The sequence below is a fragment of the Chiloscyllium plagiosum genome, chromosome 28 (genome assembly GCF_004010195.1).
Source record: "Chiloscyllium plagiosum isolate BGI_BamShark_2017 chromosome 28, ASM401019v2, whole genome shotgun sequence".
NCBI lineage: Eukaryota > Metazoa > Chordata > Chondrichthyes > Orectolobiformes > Hemiscylliidae > Chiloscyllium > Chiloscyllium plagiosum.
The window spans coordinates 31,628,132-31,653,122 of NC_057737.1; the positions used below are offsets into that span (position 1 = coordinate 31,628,132).

Consider the following 24,991-nt stretch of genomic DNA (forward strand, 5'->3'; position numbering starts at 1 on the left):
GGTAAAAGGGGGGCGTGGACCTGACCAGGTAGTCACGGAGGGAACGGTCTTTGCGGAAGGCGGGAAGGGGTGGGGAGGGAAATATATCCCTGGTGGTGGCGTCTTTTTGGAGGTGGCGGAAATGTTGGGTGATTTGGTTTATGCAAAGGTTGGTAGGGTGGAAGGTGAGCACCAGGGACGTTCTGCCCTTGTTACAGTTGTAGGGGTGGAGTCTGAGGGCGGAGGTGCGGGATGTGGACGAGATGCATTGGAGGGCATCTTTAACCACGTTGGAAGGGAAATTGCGGTCTCTAAAGAAGAAGGCCATCTGGTGTGTTCTGTGTGGAACTGGTCCTCCTGGGAGCAGATACGGCGGAGGCGGAGGAATTGGGAATATGGGATGGTATTTTTGCAGGAGGTGGGGTGGGAAGAGGTGTAATCCAGGTAGCTCTGGGAGTCGGTGAGTTTGTAAAAAATGTCAGTATTAAGTCGGTTGTCATTAATAGAGATGGAGAGGTCTAGGAAGGGGAGGGAGGTGTCAGAGATGGTCCAGGTAAATTTAAGGTCAGGGGTGAAGTTGATGAATTGCTCAACCTCCTCGCGAGAGCACGAGGTGGCGCCAATGCAGTCATCACTGTAACAGATGAAGAGGTTGGGAGTGGTGCCGGTGTAATTACGGAAGATCGACTGTTCTACGTGGCCAACAAAGAGATAGGCATAGCTGGGGCCCATACGTGTGCCCATGGCTACCCCTTTGGTCTGGAGGAAGTGGGAGGATACCAATGTTTGCATGTATAGGTGTGTTATTGGACGTTTTCGTGCATTTGTTGTAAAAACATTAAGATGGAAAACAAAGATTTCAAGTGTTTTTCTTTTCTGAATAATGATAGATGCATTTTTAGTAAACGAACACAGGAATTACATTTAGCTGTGTTGTGTGAGGTATACATGACGAATTTTATTCTGAAGTGAGCACATATGACTAATGACCACATATGTGCCTATTCTGCAGTGTCCTTCTGCAATACTATCTTAATCCACGTGGACGTGCAATTAAAAGTAGCTGCAGAGACCGAACACGTCGCATACACACAGAGACGTCACTGTCACGTGCGCACTGGCTCCACCTCCCGGCATGCACGCTGACGTTCCGGGAGGCGAGGTGGGGGTGGGGACGATACCGCATGGAGCCGTTCGCGATCATTGCCGTCTCCCTGCTCCTTGGGGCGCTCATTTACTTCATCTCGGCGGCGGTGACCGGATCGCGAAAGAGTTTACCGCAGGAAGGCAGCATCGTTGAGGGTAAGGAGTGGGTCGGGGATTAAAGAACCGAGTGAGCGAGTTGAATCCTTCGCACAGGCCGCCGCCTTGCTGCCGTCAGCGCCTCCTGCTGGCTGGCGGAGTTCCCAGCGAGCTCCTTTCATGATGTGTCAGGGTCCACATAGGCGCAGCCACACTGCAGGCAGTCACTCACTCACTCACTCAGTACAGAATATTAGAGTTAGAGATGTACAGCACGGAAACAGACACTTCGGTCCATCTTGCCCATGCCGACCAAATAGGTCAGGCAGCATCCGGGGAGCAGGAAAATCGACGTTTTGCCAAGAACCCTTATTCAGGGCGTTTGCTCAAAACATCGATTTTCCTGCACCTTGGATGCTGCCTGTCCTGTGTTTTTCCAGGACTATAATCTTGACTCTAATCTCCAGCATCTGCAGTACTCACTTTCACCATGCCAGCCAGACGTCCTAATCTAATCTAGTCCTATTTGCCAGCACTTGACCCATATCCCTCTAAAGTGAAAGTGAGGACTGGAGATCAGAGTCAAGATTAGAGTATCCGTCGACATTTCCGCCACCTACAAACGGACCCCACCACCAGGGATATATTTCCCTCCCCACCCCATCCGCTTTCCGCAAAGACCGTTCCCTCCGTGACTACCTGGTCAGTCCATTCCCCCCAACAACCCACCCTCTTGGCACCTTCCCCTGCCACCCCACACAAAGTGCAAAACCTGTGCCTACACCTCCTCCCTCACCTCCATCCAGGGCCCCAAAGGAGCCTTCCACATCCAAAGTTTCGTCTGCACATCCACCAATGTCATCTATTGTATCCGTTGCTCCTGATACGGTCTCCTATACGTTGGGGAGACTGGACACCATCTCACAGAGCCATTTAGAAACTTCTCTGGGACAACTGCACCTATCAACCCCACTGCCCTGTGGCCGAACATTTCAACTCCCCCTCCCACTCTGCTGAGGCCATGCAGGTCCTGGACCACCTCCACCATCATTCCCTCACCACCCGACGCCTGAAGGAAGAATGCCTCATCTTCTGCCTCAGAACACTTCAACCCCAGGGTATCAATGTGGACATCACTAGTTTCCACATTTCTTCTCCCCCTGCCTTACCCCAGTTCCAACCTGCCAGCTCAGCACCATCCTCATGACCTGTCCTACCTGCCAATCTTCCTTCCCATCTATCTGCTCTACCCTCCTCTCTGACCTATCACCTTCATCCCCATCTCCACTCACCTATTGCACTCTTAGCTACCTTCTCCCCAGCCCCACCCCCCTCCTATTTATCTTTCCACCCTGGAGGCTCCCTATCTCATTCCTGATGAAGGGCTTTTGCCTGAAACGTCAATTTTCCTGCTCCCTGGATGCTGCCTGACCTGCTGTGCTTTTCCAGCACCATTCTAATCTTGACCCCCATATCCCTCTAAAGCCTCCCTATTCATTTACTCATCCAGATGCTTTTTAAATGCTGTAATTGTACCAGCCTCCACTTCCGCTGGTAACTCATTCCAATTATGGACCACCCTCTGTGTGAAAATGTTGCTCCTTATGTGCCTTTTAAATCTTTCCCCTCACACCAAAACTATGCCCTCGAGTTCCGGACTCCCCTATCCTAGGTAAAAAAACCTTGTATATTTACCCTATCTATGCCCCTCATGATTTTATAAACCTCAAAGGTCACCCCTCAGCCTCTGAGCCTCCAGGGAAAACAGCCCAAGCCTATTCTGTCTCTCCCTGTCGGTCAAATCCTCCAACCCTGGCAACAGTAATCTATAACAGTTACTCAACTCAGACACAAGCACAGGCAAAACCTCATGATACACTGTTGTAGAAGTCACTGGCCCAAAGTTATCTACTGCCAAGATTCCTACACTTACTCTAAGCAGATCTGAAACTGCTCATTACTCATCCCAGCATGTTACCTCTTGAAAGAATTCTCTGTCATACATATCTGACTGAATTACTGATCTGCTTCCACTTTCTCCCTCTGGAGTTTCTCTTCCCTCCATTGACCACTTGCACACTAACCTCTGGATATTACCCTAGGGTTTTCTTGGAAATGTTCTGGTGTGATCTGTTCTGTTGAGTGTTTCCATCAGTATCTGTTGCCTTGCCACCTCATCCCATTGCTATACTGAAGTGACTCTGTAACATTGGTGCTCCTTTAACAAGGTTATTTTGTCCTTAGTTTTTTTTCGAGAGGTGTTGTAAAGGCAGAGATGCTGAAATGTCTGAACTGGCTACTATGGTCATGGCTAACAGATGCTACCTAAGTCAGCAATCAGAAAAGACTTTCAGGTTTTTTAAAAACACTTGTACAATGAAACTGGAGTAGCCAGCTCTCCCAGTTCAGGGTTTTTCTAGTTTTGGATTAGTTTTAGCTGGGCTCCCAAACAAACAGCTCCATGCTGATCCTCTCTCTTGTGAGAACCTGGGTTTGAATTTACCTTTTTGCTAAGGGATGTGTTTATGGGATGTTGCGGGGAATCGGAACAGTTCTTTCTAAGTTGCATTTTTCGTGTCCACTGGGTTTTCAAGTAGTTATGTTATTCTAAATTTGGTTTTCTTTTGCTTGTAAATAAATTCTGTTTTGTTTAAAAACTAGTGGATTGACCCACTCCTGAAATATTCACCTTACATCTGCTTAAAACAACTGGAAAAGTTAGATTCTGGCTACCACCTTAAAATGTTTTGAGGGGGTCTGGCCTGGTCCATAACACTCAGCATGGTAGGTCTGATATAAAGGGGAATAACCTGCTGTAATTCAGCCTTTTCACTTCCATCCCCAAATGGTTCAGCCAATGAAGTACTTCTGATGTGTTGTCAGTATTTTTATATTTACACAAAAACAAAATTGGCTTGATGGTAGGACACAGGGTAGTGGTAAAGGGTTGTTTCTCATACTGAAAGCATGTGACTAGTGGTGTTCTGCAGGGATTGATGTTGGGTCCACTGTTATTTGTCATTTACATAAACACTTGGATGAGAAGCATGATTAGTTTGTGGATGACACCAAAGTTGGTGGTATTGTGGCAATGAAGAAGGTTATCCAAAAGTACAACAGCATCTTGATCAGCTGGGTCAATGGGCCGAGGTTTGGCAGGTGGAGTTTAATTTAGAAAAATGAGATGTTGCATTTTGGAAGACAAAGACAGGGCAGACTTACACAGTTAATGGTAGGGCCCTGAGTAGTATTAGGTAAAAGTGAGGACTGAAGATGCTGGAGATCAGTGTCTCGATTAGAGTGGTGCTGGAAAAGCACAGCAAGTCAGGCAGCACCTGAGGAGCAAGTAAATTGACCTTTCGGACAAAAGCCCTTCATCAGGACAGAAGGCAGGAAGCCTCTGGGGTGGACAGATAAATGGGAGGGGGTGGGGATGGGGAGAAGGTAACCAAGAGGACAATAGGTGTTTGGAGGTGGGGATGAAGATGATAGGTCAGAGAGGAGGGTGGAGTAGATAGGTGGGAAGGAAGATTGGTAGGTAGGTAAGATCTTGAGGGTGTTGCTGAGCTGGAAGGTTGTAACTGGGGTAAGGGGGGAGAGGGGAAATGAGGAAACATTGATGCCCTGAGGTTGAAGTGTCCCGAGGTGGAAGATAAAGCGTTCTTCCTCCAGGCGTCAGGTGGTGAGGGAGTGACAGTGGTTACCTTCTCCCCAGCCCCCCCATTTATCTCTCCTCCCCGGAGGCTCCCTGCCTTCATTCCTGATGAAGGGCATTTGCCCAAAACGCTGATTTACCTGCTTCTCGGATATTGCCTGACCTGCTGTGCTTTTCTAGCACCACTCTAATCTAGATCCTGGATAATATTGTCGAACAGAGATCTAGGGTTTCAAGAACATAGTTCCTTGAATGTGGTGTCACAAGTAGACAAATGGTGAAAAAAGTGTTTGGCAAGCTTGCCTTCATTGATCAGAGGTTTGAGTATAGGAGTTGGAATGTCATGTTGCGGCTATACAGGACATTGGTGAGGCTAGTTTTGGAGTACTGCATGCAATTCTAGTCACCGTGCTATAGGAACGATGTTATTAAATTGGAAAGGATGCAGAAATTATTTACAAGGGTGTTACCAGGACTGGAGGGTTTGAGTTATATGAAAGGCTGGGACATTTTTCCTTTTGGAATGTAGGAGGTTGAGGGGTGACCTTATAGAAATTAATAAAATCATGAGGGCCATAGATGAGATGAATAGCAAAAGCCTTTTACCTTGAGTAGGGGAGTTCAAAACTACAGGGCAAAAGTTTAACATGAAAGGGGAAAGATTTAAAAGGGAGCTGAGGGGCAACTTTTTCTCACAGAGCGTGGTTTGTATATGGAATGATTTGCTGGAAGAACTGGTAGATGCAGGTGCAGTTACAACATTCAAAAGACATTTAGATATTACATGATTGAGAAAGGTTTGGTGTTATGGGCCAAATGCAGGAAATGGGACTAGTTTAGTTTGGGAAGCATGGTCGAAGTGGACATATTGGTCTGAAAGTTTGTAACTTCCCACAAACAGGAAGGGGAGGTCAGATAATTCAACAGTCATTAATGAAGATCGTTTGACCAGTTTTAATGAATACATTTAGCAGAATCCTCCTAATTTATCAAATACAATTTAATGCAATTTGCCCTGTTTTCTCCCCACCATCATCTGATTGTTTATAGAGTTACAACATAATATCTCTGGGATTTTCATCTCCACTGTTCTGTTAGGATGTGTTCATGACTTTTTGTTTTAAGAAAAGTTAATTTTTTTGTTTTTTTTTAATTCTGCTGATTCAAGACTAAGATACTATTTAGAATGCAAGGAGAACTAACAAGCTTCCAGAGTGCAGGGTGTCTCTTACACACACATGAAAACTGCACCTCAGCTTAAACATCTCACCTGAAAGTTGGCAGCTCTCAAAATGTAACATTCCCTCTACTGTGCAGAATTGTTGGCCTCGCTATTGGAATTCAGCTTGAGCCCATGACCTCTGTCTCTGGGCACAGATTACGACAAAGGCCATCACAGTCTGACCCTCCACTGCAATCCTCCTGACGTTGCTTCTTTCCCTGGAGAAATGTTCCTAACTCCTCTGCACAATTTCAACCAAATAAGGCAGTGGGAGCACAAGTATTTGTCTGGATAATGTATGCTTGTATATGGTTTCACATTGTATTAGCCAATCTTACTTCCTGTTGCAATTGTAATTGATTTTTATATCAACATTTAACATGGTAACTGCTTGATTAAAAACCTACGATAGGAATCTTCATGTAAGTAGCTGTCTGTTGTGATGTGATTGCATGCTACATTTTTAAAGAGGTTGCAACATCACTTGGAGCAATTAACAATAGGCTTAACCAGTATTGCACATCAGAATTCTATGCAATTTATCAGCTGATGTTAACTATCAAGTGTCTAGCAGTATTAGGCAAGTCGGTTTAGCAGATTAATTTCTGGGGTGATGGGGTTGTTTTGTGAGGAGGAATTGAGGAAACTGGCCACATTTCTTAAAGTTTCAAAAAGGTCATCTGTTATGAAATTTGCAAAATTTTTCCAGGGTGTGATGAGGTCTTTCCCCTGATTGGTGAGTCTAGAACCATGGGACATAATCACAGGATAAAGAGTAAGCTATTTAAAATTGAGATGAGGAGAAATTTCTTCACTCAGGTGGTGGAAAATTATTTGAAGGGGTGTGGAAACTCAATTGTTTAGTAAGTTCAAAACAGAAATGAGTAGATTTCTAGAGGCTGTTGGCATCAATGTATATGTAGAGAGTGTGGGAAAGTGATGTTGAGGTAGGTGATCAACCATGATCTAAGTTAATGATGGAGCAGGCTCAATAATGGCTACCGGATGTTCTTATTTAGTAGGTGTCACTGATTGTGGTCTTGCTGTTTGGTTCTGGAGTTTGGTGACACTGCAGTGGTGATGTTAGTGTTTTCTAGAACATGAGGTGTGCTTTGACCTACTGCCACTATGGCATGGAAATCTGAAGCTTGACAGAGCTGGATGGGGAGAGGATGCAATATTGAATTTAGCTCGCTAGTGATGTGTCTCTAGTAAGTGGACGCAGATGTTACAGCATTTGATAGTGTTGAGAATAATCCATTTTTAGCTGCACTAGTTTGATGTTTTAAGTTTTTTCTCTTGGGCACTAAATGTGGTATATTGTGACACCTAGAAGTGTACATTTGTCTTTTGTCTGTCCTTCTGTGCATGTCCCAATCTCTTACTTTGTGTCTGTTTTTACTAATTTGAATATTTGCATTTTGTTTGTATGTTCGAAACCCAACAGTCAATCTTTAATCCATTGAACACCTTTAAAAAAGACAAGAGCAGCAGTAACCAGGTCTGTGGTACTACGACTGACTCTGGGTCACAGCGGGAAAGGGTAAAGGTAAACAGGACCTTTAGTGATAGGAGACTCGATAGTTAGGGGGGGACAGGCAGGAGATTCTGTGGCTGAAAACTGGAATTCAAGAAGGTGTGTTTCCTCTGGGGTTCCAGGATCTGGGATGTCTCAGAGCAGCTGCAGAAAATTCTCAAGGTGGAAGGTGAACAGCCAGAGATCATTGTACACATTGGCGCAAATGACATAGGTAGAAATAGGGATGAAGTCCTGCATAGTGATTATAATGAGGTAGGAAAAAAGTTGAAGACTAGGACTTCATCAGTGGTAATCTCCAGATTATTTCCAGAGCCACATGCTGGTGAGGGTAAGAATAATAGGAAATGGCAGATGAATGCGTAGCTAAAGAATTGGTGCAGGGAGCCGGGATTCAGGTTTAGATCATTGGGATCTTTTTTGGGGCAGAGGTGACCTGTTAAGAGGGGTAGTTGCACCTGGAGTGGAGGGTGACCAATATCTTGGCGACCAGTTTTCCTAGTGCTGTAAGGGAGTGTTTAAACTAGATTGGCAGGGAGACACCTGTGAGGCTGAAGGAGATACAGTAGTCAGAAATAGTAAGTTTGAAGAGACCGGTCAGGCTGGAACACGTCAGGGAGTAAGGAATGCCTACTGGATTAAAATGCATTTATTTCAATGCATGAGGGCTGACAGGTAAGGTTGATGAACTCAGGGTGTGGATAGGTACATGGGACTGGGATATTATAGCCATTACAGAAACATGGCTAAGGGAAGGACAGGACTGGCAACTTGATGTGCCAGGGTACAGGTGCTTTGGGTGGGACTGAGGTGGTGGAAGGAGGGGAGGGAGAGTTGCATTTTTTGATTGAGGCAATTATCACAGCAGTAGTCAGAGATGCAGTAACTGCAGGTTTATCCAATGAGGCTTTATCAGAGGAGCTAAGAAATAAGAAGGGGGTGGTAACGTTATTGAAGTTGTACTGTAGCCCCCAAATAGCCAATGGGAATTGGAGGAACAAATATGCAGAGAGATTGGGGAGACTTGCAGAAGCGGTAGGTTTGTCATAGGAGATTTTAAGTTTCCTAACATAGAGTGGGACTGCCAGAGCATTCAGGGCTTAGATGGGGCGGAATTTGTTAAGTGCGTTCAGGAAAGTTTTCTCAAGCAGTGTATAGAGGGTCCTACTCGGGATGGGGCAAAACTCAATCTACTCGTGGGAAATAGGGCAGGGCAGGTGACTGAAGTGATGGTGGGAGAGGACTTTGGGACCAGTGACCATAGTTCTATTAATTTTAAAATAGTTATGAAGAGGGACAAAACTGGCCCACAGGTTCATGTTGTAAATTGGGGCAAGATGAATTTTGACGGAATTAAACAAGAGCTTGCAGGGGTTGATAGGAGTAGTTTATTAACAGGCAAAGGGACCTTTTGGCATATGGGAGGCTTTTAAAAGTGAGATAGCTAGAGTTTAAGGTCTATATTTTCCTATGAGAGTGAAGGGCAAGGTTGGCAGGAATAGGAAACCTTGGATAATGAGATATTGAGGCTTTGACTAGATAAAAGGAGGAGACATGGCTCAGGTACAGGCAGCTGAGATCAAGGGTGGAGGTACACAGGGAATACAGGAGTTGACTGAAGAGGTAAATCTGGAGGCCAGAAAGGGGGCACGCTATAGCCTTGGTTGAGAAGATTATGGTGAATGCAAAGAGGTTCTTTTAAGTATTTTCAAGGAAAGAGAATCCCTATAGAGAGAATAGGGCCCCTCAAGGGCCAAAGTGGACATTTATTTGTAGAACTGCAGGAGATGGATGAGGTCCTCAATTAATATTTCTCCTTTGTATTTACCATGGAGAAAAACATGAAGACTTGGGAATTTGAGGAAGTTAATGGTGATATCTTGGGGTCAGTCCATAACAGAGGAGGTGTTGGGCATATTAGAATGTATGAAGGTTGTTAAAACACCTGGTCTGACCAGATATATCCAAGAACACTGCAAGAGGCTACAGAAGAAATTGCAAGGGCCCTGGCTGATATTTTTACATCATCGTTAGCCATTGTTGAGGTCCTGGAAGACTGGAGGGTAGCAAATATTGTGCCATTAAGAAGTGCTGCAAAGAAAAGCTTGGGAACTACAGACCAGTAAACATAACCAGTAAACATCTGTGGTGGGTAAGATATACATGCATTTGGAAAGACAGGGTTTGATTAGGAATAGTCAGCATGGCTTTGTACATGGGAGATCACGCGTCACAAATTTGTCAGAGTTCTTTGGTTTTGTGACCAGGAAGGTGGTTGAGGACAGGTCAGTAGACGTAGGCAATATGGATTCCATTAAGGCCTTTGATAAGATACCACATGGTAGCCTGCTCTGGAAAGTTAAATCGTGTGGAATCAAGGGCAAGCTGGCAAATTGGATACAAAATTGGCTTGGTGGTAGTAAGCAAGGGGTAGTAGTGGAAGGATGCTTGTCGGACTGGAGGCCTGTGACTAGTGGCGTGCCTCGGGGCTTGGTGCTTGGGCCCATTACTGTTTGTTATCTAAATCAATGATTTGGATGAGAATGTACAAGGCATGATTAGTAAGTTTGCAGATGACACTAAAATAGGCAGTATCATGGACAGTGAGGAAGGTTATTAAAAATTGCAGTAGGACCTTGATTGGCTGGGTGATGGGCCGGGGAATGATAGATGGTGTTTTATATATAGATAAGTGTGAGGTTTTGCATTTTGGAAAGTCAAATCAAGGTCGCAGTTTCATGGTGCATGGTAGGGCCTTAATGAGTGTAGTGGAACAGAGGGACTTTGGGGTTCAGATGCATGGTTCTCTGTAAGTGGAATCATAGGTAGACAGGGCAGTGAAGAAGACTTTTGGCACACTGGCCAGAAGTTGGGAAGTTATGTTGCAGTCATATGGGACGTAAGTGAGGCTGCACTTGGAGTATTGTGTTCAATTTTGGCTACCCTGCTATAGGAAGGATGTTATTAAACTTGACGTAGTGCAGACGAAATTTACAAGGATGTTGCCTGAACTCAATGGCCTGAGTTATAGGGAGAGATTGGATAAGCTGAGACACTTTTTTTTTTAAAGAGTATAGGAGACCTGAGTGGGAATTGTATACAGATGATGAACGTGAGAGGCAGGGATAGGGTGAAGGTACTTGGCCTTTTCCCCAGGGTTGGGGAATCGAGGACTAGAGGGCATCAAGTATAAGGTTAGAGGGGAGAAAATTAAAGGGAACCTATGCATATGGAATGAGCTGCCAGCAGAAGTGGTTGAGGTGGGTACATTAACAACATTTAAAAGGTGTTTGGACAAATACATGGATAGGAAAGGATTAGAAGGATGTGGGCCAAGTGCAGGGAAATAGGGTTAGTGTGGACAGACATTTTGGTTGGGATGGACCAGTTTGGGCCAAAGGAGTGAGTCTACTATGATTCATGTGAGAAATCCAAATTAGTGATGACTTTATCATTGTTAAGCTAAAAATATGGTGATTGTATCAGTTAAAGAGAATATGATGTATTTATCTTTGTGCCAATATTTTCTGTAGAAATCCCAGGCTTTTGTCCATGCTTCCTTCCCTGTGTGTCTCCTGTGTCCCTCCCTTGGCTTCTGTTACTTTTACTGCCTATCAGCAGATAAAATACTCATTCAATTTTTTAAAAAAGTCATTCATGGTATGAGGATGTTGCTCGCTAGGCCAGCACTTATCACCCAACCCTAATTGTCCAGAGGGTAGTTAAGAGTCAACCACATTGCTGTGGGATTGGAGTCACATGTAGGCCAGGCCAAGTAAGGAAGACAGTTTCCTTCCTTAAAGGAAATTAATGAACCAGATGTTTTTTTTTCCCTGACATTCAGTAATTAATTCATGATCATCATTAGACTCTTAATTCCAGATTTTTTTTTATATTGAATTCAAATCCCACCATCTGCCATGGCAGGGGTTCAAACCTGAGTCTCCAGAACATTATCAGGGTGTCTGGCATAACATTCCACCAATAGTTCTATGAAGCATCCTCCCCCAACTGAACCCCCGTTGTCTACTTTTTGGTTATAGACAAATATTTAACTTACTTGTTATAAAATATCAGTGAACTGAAGTCATCTGTTGTTTTATTCAGAGGACAGTAAAGTCAGTAATGGAGTGAGTGACAAAAACACAGCATCAAAGAAGCAGAAATTACAGCGTCCACGTAAAGAAAAATTGCAGCAACATGTGTTTTCCCACCCATTGTTGGCTACTTCATTAAAGGTAAGGAACCATATTTATATACAATAAATCCTTTACCACACTTCAATAGTCATGTTAATAATTAGAATCGCACCTGAGATGGGAGAAAAGCTGGATAAAATCTTAGTTCATATTTGTAGATCAGCAACAGCTTGCACTTATAAGATGTCTTTCATGTAGAGAACAAAACATTCCATACCTATGCCAGAGGAGCAATTTTTAAAAAATTTGGGACTTCTCTACCTTTTGAGTGGTTGAAATGTTTTTAGGACTGCATACCACTTGTAACAACTAGTGCGAAAGCAACAACTATAGCTGCTGGAAATCTGAAATTTTAGTTAGAAGATGCTGGAAATACTCAGCTGATCAGGCACCAGGGGTAGGGGGAGAAACTGAGCTAATGTTTCAGATTGTTTCATGTCTGAGGCAAGATGGAAATGAAATAGGTTTTGGGGAATGTGGAAGAACAAGATGGAAGGCCCATGATAGGGTGGGGGACAGGGTACAAAAATCAAAGGGACTGATAAGGGGCATAAGAAAAATAAATATGTATTATAAAGAAACAGATGAGTGTGAATGTCAGCCATCTGATTGGAATATGAAGGAATGAAGAAAAAAAATTAGATGCACTGAAGCAGCAAATAACTCCAAGAAGGATATCTCTGTTGTTGTGGTTCTGTTTGCCGAGCTCGGAATTTGTGTTGCAGATGTTTCGTCCCCTGTCTAGGTGACATCCTCAGTGCTTGGGAGCCTCCTGTGAAGCGCTTCTGTGATCTTTCCTCTGGCATTTGTCGTGGCTTGAATCTGCCGCTTCCGGTCGTCAGTTCCAGCTGTCCGTTGCTGTGGTCAGTATATTGGGTCCAGATCGATATGCTTATTGATTGAATCTGTGGATGAGTGCCATGCCTCTAGGAATTCCCTGGCTGTTCTCTGTTTGGCTTGTCCTATAATAGTAGTGTTGTCCCAGTCGAACTCATGTTGCTTGTCATCTGCGTGTGTGGCTACTAAGGATAGTGGGTCGTGTTGTTTCGTGGCTAGTTGGTGTTCATGGATGCGAATCGTTAGCTGTCTTCCTGTTTGTCCTATGTAGTATTTTGTGCAGTCCTTGCATGGGATTTTGTACACCACATAGACAGCTAGTATATTCTCTACTTCTCTTTGCTGGTGTACTGCAAGTGTGTTTGGCCCTTTTTGAACAGTGTCTTGATGCAACTTCTTTTGTGTGTGTTGGGGTGGTTGCTTTCGTAGATCAGGACTTGGTCTGTGTGTGGCTTTCCTGTATACCTTTGTGGTGAATTCACAGAAAGCTCACCAGAAGCGCTTCACAGGAGGCTCCCAAGCACTGAGGAATGTTACCTAGACATGAGACGAAACGTCTGCAACACAAATTCTGAGCTCAGCGAACAGAACCACAATAACGAGCACCCGAGCTACAAATCTTCCCACAAACTTTGAAGGATATCTCTGTTTGCAAGCATGACCTCTGAGCTTTCTATCATTTGTCATTTTACTTCTGCACTCTGTTTTCATTTTGATTCTTTCTGTTCTTGGTCTGCTGATATGTTCCTATGAAGCTTCAGTAACAAAACCTTATTTTTTTTGGAATGCTAGATTCCATGTTGAGTTAGATCATAACTTCTGCCTCGATATTTTTGTTTTGTTTTTATTTGTTAACATTAGGTTTGTTGTTTCCACAGATACTGTCTGACCTGCTGAGTATTTTTGGCATTTTCTGTAACAGCCATTGCTGTACAGGATGATGTCTTCATGCAATTGTATGCTTTAGTTTGAAAAATGAATAATTTATGTCCACCATTTCTCAACTGGGCAACTTTTTCTGATTCTCAGGTAGAATTCTGGTGTGACTGTGACAAAATAATGAAATAGGGTTTCCCCCTCTAAGCCCAGACTGTTCTTCAAGTTTTTTCCAGTCTGACATTAATGAGCTGTAAGTTTTACTTCCATTCTAATCTGATGTTTGTCAGCCCAGTGAGCTTGTTCTCATTCGGTTAGTGTCAGGTGTTGGTCTCGTGTTAACAATCAGGCAGAAAAATTATAGGTGCTGGATTTGTACGTTCTTTACCATCTGGTCAATGTTGAGTGTGAGCTGTTTGAAATTGTTCCCATCTAGCTGGTGGAGTGCAGTTTTGTGCCCTGTTCAGTTGACAGTGAACATGAGTTTGCATAATTTCTCCCATATCCTCTAGTGCCTCTCTGTGATGTCACTGACCCTGCGTATGTGGGCAGTGCCTGTCCGATATTAAATATGGACCTTGCAACTAACAGCTATTAGAGATATTGGAGATAAATTTCAATGTTAATACAGGATAAATTCCTGTGAGCTACTATATATATATTTAACTATGCTAGAGGAACTCTATGCAAGTACACTGGTGACAGCACAAGAAGAGCTCCATTGTGGTAATGCTTATGCATTTTAAACTTCAAAGTTATTGCATTTAGGTTTATTGTAAATATGTTGGTTTCAGTATCTATCATAAGCAATCTAGGCATCTTACATTTATGGGAGTTGACTCTCACTGCTCTCTCTCTCTCTGTCTCTCTATCTGTTTGCATGATCGTGTAACCCAAGGTGTGACAATAATAGCCCCTTGTGATCTGGACACGGTATTCGTGTGATCCGCATGTGTACTTCTTCAAATTATCCGAAGGTGAAGCAAGTGAACACTTGGTGCTACACAAAAAATGAGCTGCTTTATTTCACAGTAAGATGAACATGCAGAACACCACTTACTTCAATCTGTATAGTTTATCTTTGCACAATAATTTAAATTAACGCATGCTGTACTACCCACATCAATGGATCATTCTATTTGACTCAAAGAAGAAATCTTTGATCTATACTTCAGCATCTGTAACTAAACAAAAGCTCTCTAATGATCATTACTGCCTCTTGGCTTTCTGGTTTTCAAACCTGACTGCTTAAGTCTATAATTCTGTAGCAATCCTGCAGTGCACAGTTTGTTTTTTTAAAAAAAAGGAAGATCTGTTGGATCTCCTAAATATCCAGCACCAGCTACTCCCAAAATAATAGGCATGAGGTTTTTACTGAGCAGAAACTAGCATGTAGCTTACAGTGAGCAATCCAGGAAACATCATTAAAGTTGGTCTTTTAGCAACTTAATTGTCTCTCATTTCCAGATCTTTTGTTAAAATTGTACAATGAAGTTAAAGCACATTTGGAATCACATATTTTTGAATGTAACATGCAACAAAGAATGATCAAAAGATCCTGAAGTATACATGAGAAATGTATTGTCAGTAATTGTATTTTGATTGATTTTGTTACTTTGCTTTGAAGAGTCACAGTGGGAATGTCAGCTGCTTGGATTTCAGTAGCAATGGAAAGTACTTGGCTTCCTGTGCTGATGACCGTACAGTGCGAATTTGGAGTACAAAAGATTTTCTTGAGCATGAACATCGTTGCGTCCGAACTAATGTTGAGCTTGACCATGCCACACATGTGCGCTTCAGCCCTGACTCCAGGTAAAATGTGATCTTTTTAATCATTGAACAAAGCCAACGAATTTTTATAGAATAGGAGGCTATGTGGCCTGTCATGAATGCGGCTATTTGAAAGAAGAGCTGACCTATTACCTCTTTATCTCCTCTGCCCTGAAGCTCTTCAGCCCCGGTCATCTCCTCTGCCCTGAAGCTCTTCAGCTTCTCCTAGTTGATCTTAACCTATTGCAAATCCTCTTGCAAAGATGCCTACCTTAAAGAAGCTCTCTTCCTCCCTCTACAAGGATCTTAGTGAGTCCCTCTCTCACTGCACCCCCCCAGGTCATCTCCTCTGCCCTGAAGCTCTTAGCCTCATTCCTGAAGAAGGGCTTATGCCCAAAACGTCGATTCTCCTGCTCCTCGGATGCTGCCTGGCCTGCTGTGTTTTTCCAGCACCACATTTTTCAACTCTTCATCCCCTGCTCCCTATAACCCTGCTCTCTCTTCCTTGTCAGATAATTTAATTTTCTCTTGAATCCCCCAAATGAATCTGTCTCGACCACATTCTTGGACAGTATGTTCCAAATTCTTACTGTTCTGCACAATAAAATATTTCCTCCTGTTGGCTTTGCTTCCTTTGCCAATTATCTTGTTCTTCATCCACTAAGGACAGTTCTTCCCTATCATCTGTGTCTAGACATTTATTGATTTTGAATACCATGGTTAAATCTCCCCTCAGCCCTCGCTTCTTCAAGGAGTATGTTCCCAACATTTTAAGTCGTGTTTCTCCTCTGAAAACTATTTTAATAAATCACTTCTGCAACGTTTCTAATGCTTTCACATCCTACCTAAAGTGTGATATCCAGAAATGAATCCCAATGATCCTTTGAAGGCTGATCCAGTGTTTTGTTATGGTTTAACATAACCTCCTTGCTTTTATACTCCAGGCTCCTACGAATAAAGTCTGTATTCTTTATCAACCATGCACATAATCTATCTTGCCACCCTCAATGATTTATGTACACAAACATCCACTACCCTTGTTCTGTATTTCCGTTAGATTATATCAATTTTTAAAAAAAAATGTTTTTCCTTGTTCTTTCCACCAAAATGAATCATTGTACACTCTGTTATGATCCTCGCTGCTGGTAATATTAGACAAGTCAAGAATGAAACCTTGCTTGATAGGTCATGTCTTTTACGTTTTGCAGTTGGTTGCATGGTAGTTCATCATTATAACAACATTCACACAAGGCCACAGATGTTCTTTAGCAGTAAAACATTAAATTTATCACATGAAAGACAAAAGCAATAGCATTCAATACTGCATGTAATACAACAAAGATTTTAATATGAATAGCAAAACAAAGTTTCAACTTGTTCTTCAACACTATCCTTTTACAAATACTTAATTTCAGAAAAAAAAGTCACTCCTATCTCAACTGTTTAAGCTTTTATCTTACTGACTCTGCTGTTTTTACTCCTAGTACCACTGATTTGATTTGATTTGATTTGATTTATTACTGTCATGTACCTAGGTGTAGTGAAAAGTTTTGTTTTGTGTGCAGTGCAGACCGGTCATACCATACAAAGTGCATTAGAATAATAGGACAGATTGAAGAATAAGTGTTACGGCTATGGCGAAAGTGCACAGAGAGCGTGATCAACGTGAAATTTAAAATTTGAGTGGGGAAGAAGCTGTTCTTGAATCTGTTCATATGTGTGTGCAAACTTTTTTATATCTTCTGCAAGAGAGTAAAACTAGAGTGGGAGGGGTCTTTGATTATACTGGTTGCTTTCCTGAGGCAGTGGGAAGTATAAATGGAGTCAATAGACAGAAGGCTGGTTTGCATATTGGAATGGGTTGTGTTTATGTCCCTCTGTAGTTTCTGGTGTCTTGGGAAGAGCAATGGCTAAACCACATGCTGATGGATCCAGATTGAAAGTCTTCTATGGTGCATTCTTAAAAATTGCGAGTCCTTGTGGGCATTCTTAATTCCTTAGCCTCCTGAGGGATGTAGAGATGTTGCTATGCTTTCTTGACCATTGCATCGTCCAGGGTAAACCAGGTAGTTATTGGTGATTATCGCTCTCATGATCTTAAACCTCTCGATCATATCCACCTGAGAGACGTTGATGTAGGCAGGACCGTGCCCTCCACTCCACTTCCTGAAGTCAGTCGCCATTTCCTTCATTTCGTTGTCTTTTCACCATGTTGCTAAGCACAGTTTCTTTCCCATATTCTGTTTCGTCATTGTTTGAGATCTGCCCTACAATAGTGGTGTAGTCAGCAAACTTGAAAAAGGAGTTGGAGTGGAATTTGGCCATGTTGTCATAAGTGTATAAGGAGTACAATAGGAGGCATGTGGGGCACAGGTTTTGAGGATTATGGTGGAGGAGATGTTGCCACTTCTTCTTACTGATTGCCTTCAAAGGAAAGGAAGTTGAGGATCCAGTTACAGCGAGGGAAGCCAAGTCCAAGGTCTCCAGAGTTCAGAGATGAATTATGTTTGGAATTATAGCATTGAAGGCAGAACTGTGTCTCTTTTGTACTGCTGAGAGAGTTTTATATTTCCTTTCCAAGTCCATGGGCATGAGCCTTTTGCAGTTCTCATGGCCGAACTTTCTCCGTTCTAACAACATGACTACTTCTATCCAAGCTTTCTTGACTTAGAAGCTCGACAAGCTTAAGCACTTTTTTGGCTAAGCTGACTGGTTACCCTGAACTAAAAGCATGATTTTTCCATCTCTGAGAAGCTGATATATCATTTGAATTGAACCTCTAAACTCTGAAGCTAAAAGTACTGGATTCCGGATCTGTTGTAAACATAGCAGTATAAACGTTCCATCCATTAAGGCTACAGGAATTCTGCCAGGCACTTTACTACAGTCACATACATTTTAGGAATTGATGCACTTAAGTATCTGTTTATCAAGTGATGTTCTGACCATTTTAAAAATAAAAACAAAATGGAACTGGCCCAAATATATCTGCCTCTATTTTAAAATCCAATACTCTCAGAGGAAACTTGATTATCCGAACGGTCTGCCATGTTCTGTTTATTTCACCAACTGGTCTTTGTCCTTTTTAAATTCTACGTTATCTTTCTCACGGTTCACAACGCAAGTTTTGAATTATCTGCAAATTTTGAAATTGTGCCTTCTACACTAAAGTCCAGATTATTACAATACGTTAGTAAGAAGATGGGTCCCAACACTAACCGCTTGGGAGCTCCACTTTAATTCAATCTGAAAAGCACCCACCAGCTGCTGCTGTTTCCACTCATTTAGCCAATTTCACATCCATTTTGCTGCTGTCCCTTTTATTCCATAAACTCGTAACATTTCTTAGAAAGCTATTGCGTGTCGTACTATCAAATACGTTATGGAAGCCCATGTTGCATGTATACCATATCAACAGAATTATCCTCGTCACCCTTCTCTTAAATCTGATCAAAAGATGAAGTATTGTGTTGAAATAAAATTGCCCTTTTTTAAAAAAAAATGTCATGCTGGTTTTCTTTAATTAACTGCATTTGTCCAGATAACTTAATTTTGACCTGAAGTATAGGTCTTCGAAGCCTTGCTACCAGTTACACTGACAGTTGGCCTGTAGTTGCTTGGCTTGTCCATATTCCCTTATTTGAACAAGGGTAAATATACCTCTAGACTTGTGATATAATTTTGAAGCACTTTATCTCATGGCTGAAACCTGGAGCCTGTGCTGCTAGAACTGTTACACATCTCATATATGATTATGGCGCATTGGTAGCATCCCTCCCACTGGACCAGGAGACCTGGGTTCAAATCACACCTAGTTCAAAGGTGTGTTACAACAGCTCTGAACAGGCTGATGAGGAAAAATAGGTTAAATTTTTAAAAAACCCCAGCACTGGAAGCATCTTGGAGTTCCCACATGTCACAGAATGGGTACTCTATAGATTTTAGCTGTCCTGTCATTCCTATATTAAAAATTACTACTTAAAACAAAACACGCCCCTTCTGACATCACTTAAGTATCAGGAAGATATATAAATATTTTACTTAACCTTTTATTACATTTAAACTCAAAATTTCATTTTTTAGTTTATTATACTAACTCCCTAACTTTACAAAAGGAAATTAAAACTATAGTATTCACCTGCCAGTCACGTTGATGAGATGGTAGAGTTTTGGCTATTGCTAATTTTTGAATACATTATTTGATATAGTATTTAGAATTTTTATGTTATGGGAAGAAAATTATTTTACTGTTCTGTACATAGCAAACAGAAACTCACTTGCCGATTAGCTCAGCCTGAATTGCAGATTTGGTGAGAGTGGAAATACTTGTAATTTGTCAGTTTATAGGTGGTTGCTCATTACTCTGAATTCAGCTTGTCTGACCCTTGACTGTGTCTGACACAGCACCCCTGAGCCTTGTTCGTTGAGATACTAGCAGTGTATTAATGTGATTTTCTTTTGAATTCTGTCACAACAGAGCTTTCATCACATGGCTGGCAAATGAAGAAACAATCCGTGTTTTTAAAATGATCAAAAAGGACGATGGTACATTCACATTCACTGCTGCACCTGAAGACTTCCCGAAGAAGCACAAAGCTCCAATTGTGAACATCGGAATTGCCGAAACAGGTGAGGGCAACATGACTGCTTAGGGTTCATCTAATGTCTGCGGTTTGCTTCACTCGGCTAAGAGATCAGTAATTTTGGCCAAAGATGGGTGAGCTTTGACTCAGAATTTATTACTGTTCATTTTCATTTGTGTGGGAGCATTTTCCCCTCGAATCGAAAAGCCAGCCTGCCTCTTTGGTATCCATAGTTTTGATTTGTTCATGTGCCGAAACATACAAGATGTTTATCAGATAAGGAGCTAAATTATTGATTTGCTTCATGATTTGTAGTTTGAGAATGCATCACACTAAATTAATAATACTTTATCTACCTATCGTCTCAAAATACCTGTCTTTGCTTGCATGCATTATGTCTTTCTAAGCAAAGCATTTCGAGTATTGTTTTCCAAAATTCTTCACTTGTGACTATGATCTAGGATGACTTGCCAGACTTCCCTTGCCACAGCCTTTCAAGGGACATTGTCTATACCTTCTGATGACCTGATTGTAGATATTCTGTGTTAGAAAAATACAGATACAAACCCATGCCACATGGTGAGACTTGGACTTTGCATGACTAGTGTTTTTAAAAAATGTCAGAAATGCAGTGGGACTTGTCCTTTGTTGCAGTATAACTATAACGTGAAATATGTTAACTGTTTCTCTATCTTAATCTTATTACAGGAAAATTCATTATGTCTGCATCGAATGACACTACCATTCTGATTTGGGACTTGAAAGGAGAGGTTCTGGCTACAATTAACACTAACCAGATGAACAATGCATATGCTACAGTGTCTCCTTGTGGAAGGTTGGTGTCATTCACTTTAATTTTAAGTAATCAAAAGACAGCAGTGACAACATTCAGACTGGTTGCAATAGGACAGGGAAGGCCAGAACACACCTCTGTTGGGACTGACCAACTGCCACTTTGCAGCCAGTATTTGAGATATAACTTTGCATGTTAAACTTTACCACCTGGCTTCCAAAAACAATTAATGAGAAATGTTTCATTTCCATTGTTGCAGGTTTGTGGCTTCATGTGGCTTTACACCAGATGTGAAAGTTTGGGAAGTGTGTTTTACTAAATCAGGCTCATTCCGGGAGGTAATGAGGGCCTTTGACCTAAAGGGTCATTCAGCTGGCATATACTCATTTGCGTTCTCCAATGACTCCACGAGGTGAGACTCTGTATGACCATCTCTCATACACTACTGAAGTAGTCGGTGTTATTTACAAAGCATCCACCTCACAGCTGTCCAGATTTCAATGATTTTTATTTATATCCACTTACATCGTTCAGTTGTATAATATTGCAGCGACCAAGTGAGAGGGAATTCACAGAGAAAGGAAATGACCCTCGAGATCACTTTTAGTATAAATTTTTTGAGAACTGTAGGAATTTGTACCATGTTGACTGTCAACAACCTCATGGCCTCCATTCCACCAGGGCAACGTGGGGAAAAAACCCTAGACAATTTCAGGGAAGACTTGGGAAATTCTTCTTTGATTCCTTTTGAGGTGATCACAACAGGAGACCTGTGAATCATAATGGTGTAGCCCATTGCTCACCGTGCTCCCTATAAGCTGCGTATCAGTCACAGTTCAAAACCAGCTGTCTATTAAATCCCTGCAACAAAACTGTGTTAACTAGACTAGCTGATAACTTATCCTTTTGTAAGTATACCACTTTATGACACAGTACTGGATGTGTATGACACAACTTGCATATATTTTCCCTGGTATTCCTTAACTAACCTAATTCAAATAGTTTATTTGAATGAACATTATCTGCTTCCTTTATTAGTTTAAAAGTGTTTGCTTTTCTAAAGTTAAAAAGAACAGGCTCTCGGTGCTGATTGCTGCAATTAAGTAATCTCTCTTGACTAATTTTCAAGATCTGTAAATGAGTTCCCAGTAGAAGGGACCAAATTTGGATGCAATATTTAATGAAGCCACTTATAGGATTTTGTGTTTTGTTTATGTTCTGTATCAGATCAAGCAATGTTATCTCTAAAGTTTGCAGCATTCATTGTGAATTTGCTATAGCAACAAGGTTCTCTTTCTATTCAACTTTCTTTAATCTTTCAGCCATCCATAGTGTAAAGATGCTTGCTGTTCATTTACATTGACTGATATATCCATTTCCCACCCTGTCCCCCCACCTCGAATGATACTATATTCATTTATGCTGAACGACAATTTCTTTCACCCCTTGCATTGGGTTTGATTGCCATTGTTTATTCTCAATGAAGTTCTAACTTTTGCACTTGTGTTTGGATCTTATGTAAGCTTTCAGGTAGTTCTTCCAGTGCTATTGACCAAATGATTATGATAGTGAAGAGCAGTGACCGCATGACTGCTTCGTAGGAGATTCCACTAGTTATCAGCTATCACACAAGCCTACTGTCAACAGTAACAACTTTCTGTCTATAAGATTGCAAGCAATATTTTCTATCTTATCTCAAGATTTTCCAACCAATTCCACAGTACTATGTCTTTATTGTGACAATGAATTGCACTTTCTCAAAACTTTGAAAAACAGAAGCATACAATTCCAACTAAATTACCTACATCCACCAACCTAACATATTCATCAAAGCAATTCTACAGTTTGATAAAATGTGTTCACTTTTTACCAGAATTCATGTTGAGAATCTTTTCAGTCAGCGCATCTTCCACAGCACATCTCTAATGATTTGTTTTAGCAACTTTCCTGTAAAATCAAGCTAATAATTATGTAATTTTTCACTTTTATCTTGTTCTCCTTTTGTTATGTATTGGTAACGTACCTGCATATTGATATTGGACCTATACAATTCTTGAGCAATTATCTCTTGAAATAGACCAAGTAAATTAGGCAACAGTCCTTTAGATTATGGTTCTCTTTTTGCTTTGAATAAGAGTATCAGATCACAAAGACCAGACCCAGCAAGTGGAAGAATGAAAGTGATTTATTGTTGCACTAAGCAATTCTCTTTCCTTTAGTTTGTATGTTGTGTAATACCAGGATAATCATTAACCTGGATATTGGGTGGCTATTGGATTTAACTGACTGCCCCATTTGCTTCTTTAAGATAGAGAACAATATTGACTGACTGAAGTCCTGTGAGCATCTTGCTGATAGGTTTATTGTTTGAATAAATGAGGGCAATTAAAAAGGGAAACAGAAAGGTAGTACACTTTAACTGATGAATTGATAGTTATTAATTGGTTGGTTGGAATAAATCATGAGAGTTTAGAATTACTCAAATTATTAATGATTATATGGAAGTTCTTGAATTTAGTTTTTAATGGATTGTTAAATCACAAATGTTGAGGCATTTTGTCATATCTCTGATTTGTTTCCTCGACAGAATGGCGACAGTTTCTAAGGATGGCACCTGGAAGCTCTGGGACACTGATGTCCAGTACAAACAGCAGCAGGACCCCTATTTGCTGTACACAATGAAGTATGAAGTCTCTGATCCCTGCCGAATTGCGCTTTCTCCTGATGCCAGGGTGGTTGCTATTTCCTGTGGCTTCAACATTACAGTGCACAATGCCAAAACGGGCAAACAGGAGGAAGAGATTTTAAACGTGCATGGGGAGGAAATTACTGGCTTGGCATTTGACGTTAGCAGTAGATTTTTAGTTTCGTGTGGTGATCGTGCAATCCGAGTCTTCCACAATGTGGTGGGCTACCGTGCGGTTATTGAAGAGATGGAAGTCAGGCTAAAGAAAGCAACAAATGAAGCAATGCGAGAAAGAGTACAGCAACAGATCAGTGATGCTCAGAAGGCATTAGAGGCAGTATGCATAAGGAAAGAGTAAAACCACAACAAATCAGCATTGATTTTGAATTTGTCTTTCTGGACCTCCTCTGTAAACTCTGAGGAATGTTTGAGATTTCACTTTAACTGTATACTGTTTGTCCACAAAATAAACATGATAGCCCTTACAGTTATGGTTCCAACCATCACTAAAAGTCATTTTCAAGTGTAAGTGGACTGAAACTCTTTTGTTTGGAGCAGAATTTCTGCAAATGAAGAAAATACAAATTTTTGACCAGTACCTGAAGTTGGTTCTCCTTTTATTGCTTTGTCATTCTGTAGCATGAAACAGTGTAACAGGCTGACTATGTACTTTAGAAACAGATTTTTTTGAGATCCATTGAGATCTTAATTTTAGATTTCAACATAATGATGGAATGATGTTAGTTTCTACACAACTCTATACTATTAGTAAATTGTTTTAATTGAAAACCAAAAACTTTGGATGGTGGAAATTGTGAATCTAAACCTAAAATACAATACAGGAAGTACCTAACTGATCAGGCTGCATCAGAGAAAGAAACCAAATTAATTTTTCAGGTCAATATCCTTTTTATCAGAACTGAAAGAAGTTAATGATTTAACAGTTTTAATTGATTAGAGGCAAATAAAGCATGGGAGGGGAAGAAGAAACAAAAGAGATGTTTTTGGAAGGGATAGTGTTGCAAGGCAAAAACGAGTGTTAATGTAATATGAAGGAAACCGCCAATATGACCTGAAGCTGCTATGCGATAAAATTGAAGCATCAGTTATAATGTGATGTTGAACTCCTGTGTTGAGTTTTTAAAGCCTTCTGTTGTGCTTCATTCGAACAGTGTAGGGAGAGCTTAGAATGGGAGCAGAGTAACAAATCATAGCAATAAAACTGGAATCCAGGGTCATGCTTGCAGATTAAATAGAGGTGTTTACCTAAAATCATCAACCTCTCGGTGTTTACTGTGCCCAGGGAGAGCAGACCTGCATCGTACATAGCAATTACAGTATGCCAAAGTACAAGTAAATTCCTTTTTCACTAAAAATAGCCTTTTAGGACCCTGGACAAGGACTAGGAACGTGGTAAAAGGACAGGAGTTACATCTATGATTGAATGGGAATAGACCTTAGGAAGGGGAGAGTGTGTTGGAGGTGAAGATAGAAGACAGCCCCTTCGAAAAGTTGACAGGGACGGGGAATGTCAAGAACTTTCTTCTTTGTTCATGGCATTGCTGGCAAGGCCAATGCTTATTACCCTAAAAGAAAATGGCAGTGAACTGTC

The 24,991-nt window shown here is 41.4% G+C and overlaps 2 protein-coding genes across 4 annotated transcripts in view; one reads left to right on the forward strand and one right to left on the reverse strand.

The window, feature by feature from the left end:
* Positions 1 to 24,991, reverse strand: part of LOC122564089 (syntaxin-1A) — a 375,281-nt gene that overhangs the window by 77,187 nt on the left and 273,103 nt on the right. The window lies entirely within an intron of this gene.
* Positions 1,065 to 23,977, forward strand: tbl2 (transducin beta like 2). Of its 3 annotated transcripts, none has more exons than XM_043718635.1 (8): positions 1,066 to 1,281; positions 11,743 to 11,873; positions 14,446 to 14,578; positions 15,175 to 15,359; positions 19,795 to 19,946; positions 20,609 to 20,735; positions 20,953 to 21,105; positions 23,281 to 23,977. In XM_043718635.1, the coding sequence occupies exons 3-8, from the start codon at positions 14,498 to 14,500 to the stop codon at positions 23,735 to 23,737; spliced, it is 1,155 nt and encodes a 384-aa protein (XP_043574570.1). In that variant the 5' UTR covers positions 1,066 to 1,281; positions 11,743 to 11,873; positions 14,446 to 14,497; the 3' UTR covers positions 23,738 to 23,977. The 3 variants fall into 3 exon arrangements, with proteins under 3 accessions (XP_043574569.1, XP_043574570.1, XP_043574571.1); XM_043718636.1 differs by having other exon boundaries at positions 14,446 to 14,524; XM_043718634.1 differs by lacking the exon at positions 14,446 to 14,578 and having other exon boundaries at positions 1,065 to 1,281.

Excerpts from the sequence above, each read along its gene's own strand:
- tbl2 (XM_043718634.1), top strand. The coding sequence starts at position 1,164 with ATGGAGCCGTTCGCGATCATTGCCGTCTCCCTGCTCCTTGGGGCGCTC. Across the intron at positions 11,874-15,174 it reads TGTTGGCTACTTCATTAAAG|AGTCACAGTGGGAATGTCAG; the intron begins GTAAGGAACCAT and ends TTTGCTTTGAAG. Across the intron at positions 19,947-20,608 it reads CATCGGAATTGCCGAAACAG|GAAAATTCATTATGTCTGCA; the intron begins GTGAGGGCAACA and ends ATCTTATTACAG.